We start from the raw sequence: 1,277 nt of genomic DNA on the forward strand, positions 1-1,277 counted from the left end.
CAGACAGCCTGGATCCCGATGCAGCTCTGTCCAAGTGGCTGCCCCTCCCTAAGCCTCTTTCTGCATCTCCGAATGGGGCTGGTAGCACCCGCCCGGTAGAGAGCTTGTGAGAACTGAACAAGATAATGTTTGTGAAGTGCTTGGCAGAGGGCCCAGTAAATGACGGTGTGTCCCTTTCATAATAAAAAAAAAACCAATACATGTTGTATAATGTGCTTGTCAGCAAATTCCCTTGTCCCCACGTGGGGAAACACTTGTCCTGTTAAGCCACCTGAGAATAGGTGAGCTGGGGTGAGTGGAAGCTTTGTCGGCCACGAGGCCCACAGACACAAGAAGGATGAGAAGAGACCACCTGTTTGGAGGAGGCTGACCTGGCCGTTCGTCCTGCCTGTCAGGTGGGAGCCTCCTGCGGGCAGGCCCTGGCCTCAGCCTGGCGGATAGTGCAGTGAGCAAGGCTGAGGCAGTCCCTGCTCTTCAGGAGGGACCTGTCTAGTGGGGGAGCAGTCTAAAAAGTTAAACAGACAAACCAACAAATGGGACCACTACTGACTGTGATAACGGCTCCAAAGGAAATAAGGCAATGTTGGGCAGAAGGGTTGGGGTGGTGACACGTCAGATGGAGCGGTCAGGGAAGGCATCTCTGAGGAGGTGTCATTTTAGCTGAGACCTGGAGGAGGAGAAGAAGCCAGCAATACAATAACTTGGGGGAGTTGAGTTCTAGGTGGCATGAACAGCAAGTGCAAAGGCCCTGTGGTGGGAAAGAAGTGTGTGGCTGGAAGACGTGAGCAGAAGCGGGAGGGTAGGGAGTAGGATAGGGATGGAGGCAGGGCCAGGCCACAAGGACCTTGTAGGCCCGTGTGGAGGGTAGCTTTTTCCTAGGAGGAATGGGAAGCCACCGAGGAATGTAATCGTGATCTTTTCTAAGCTCTGACAAGATCCCCTGGCTGCCTGTGGAGAAAGGACTGAGGTGGGGCAGGGTGAAGTGGAGACAGTGAGGAGACTGATGGTGTTGCGCAGGCGAGAGGCGAAGGCGGCCTGGCCGGGAGCAGCAGTGGGCGGGGGAGACGTGGATGGTAGTTGGACAGTTCCAAAACAGTGCTCCCTAAAGCCTGCTCCCTCTTTGGGCCTCAGACTGAGACTCAACCCAAGCAGAAGCTGGATGGGTCCCCAAGGGTCAGGCAGAGGCCTGGGTCAGCAGGGCCTCACCTGGCCACCTGAAGGTAGAGCACAGTATTCTCGCCCTCGTAGGTACAGGAGGCCGTCACCCTGGTGACCAG

General features: G+C 55.9%; 1 protein-coding gene across 1 annotated transcript in view; it reads right to left on the reverse strand.

Moving 5' to 3' along the window:
- Positions 1-1,277, reverse strand: part of ACOX2 (acyl-CoA oxidase 2) — a 28,220-nt gene that overhangs the window by 18,458 nt on the left and 8,485 nt on the right. The window contains 1 exon segment of the mRNA XM_012555913.1: positions 1,215-1,277. Within this exon segment, the coding sequence (XP_012411367.1) occupies positions 1,215-1,277 (63 nt within the window).

The sequence above is a fragment of the Trichechus manatus genome, unplaced genomic scaffold (genome assembly GCF_000243295.1).
Source record: "Trichechus manatus latirostris isolate Lorelei unplaced genomic scaffold, TriManLat1.0 scaffold00001, whole genome shotgun sequence".
Classification (NCBI taxonomy): Eukaryota; Metazoa; Chordata; class Mammalia; order Sirenia; family Trichechidae; genus Trichechus; species Trichechus manatus.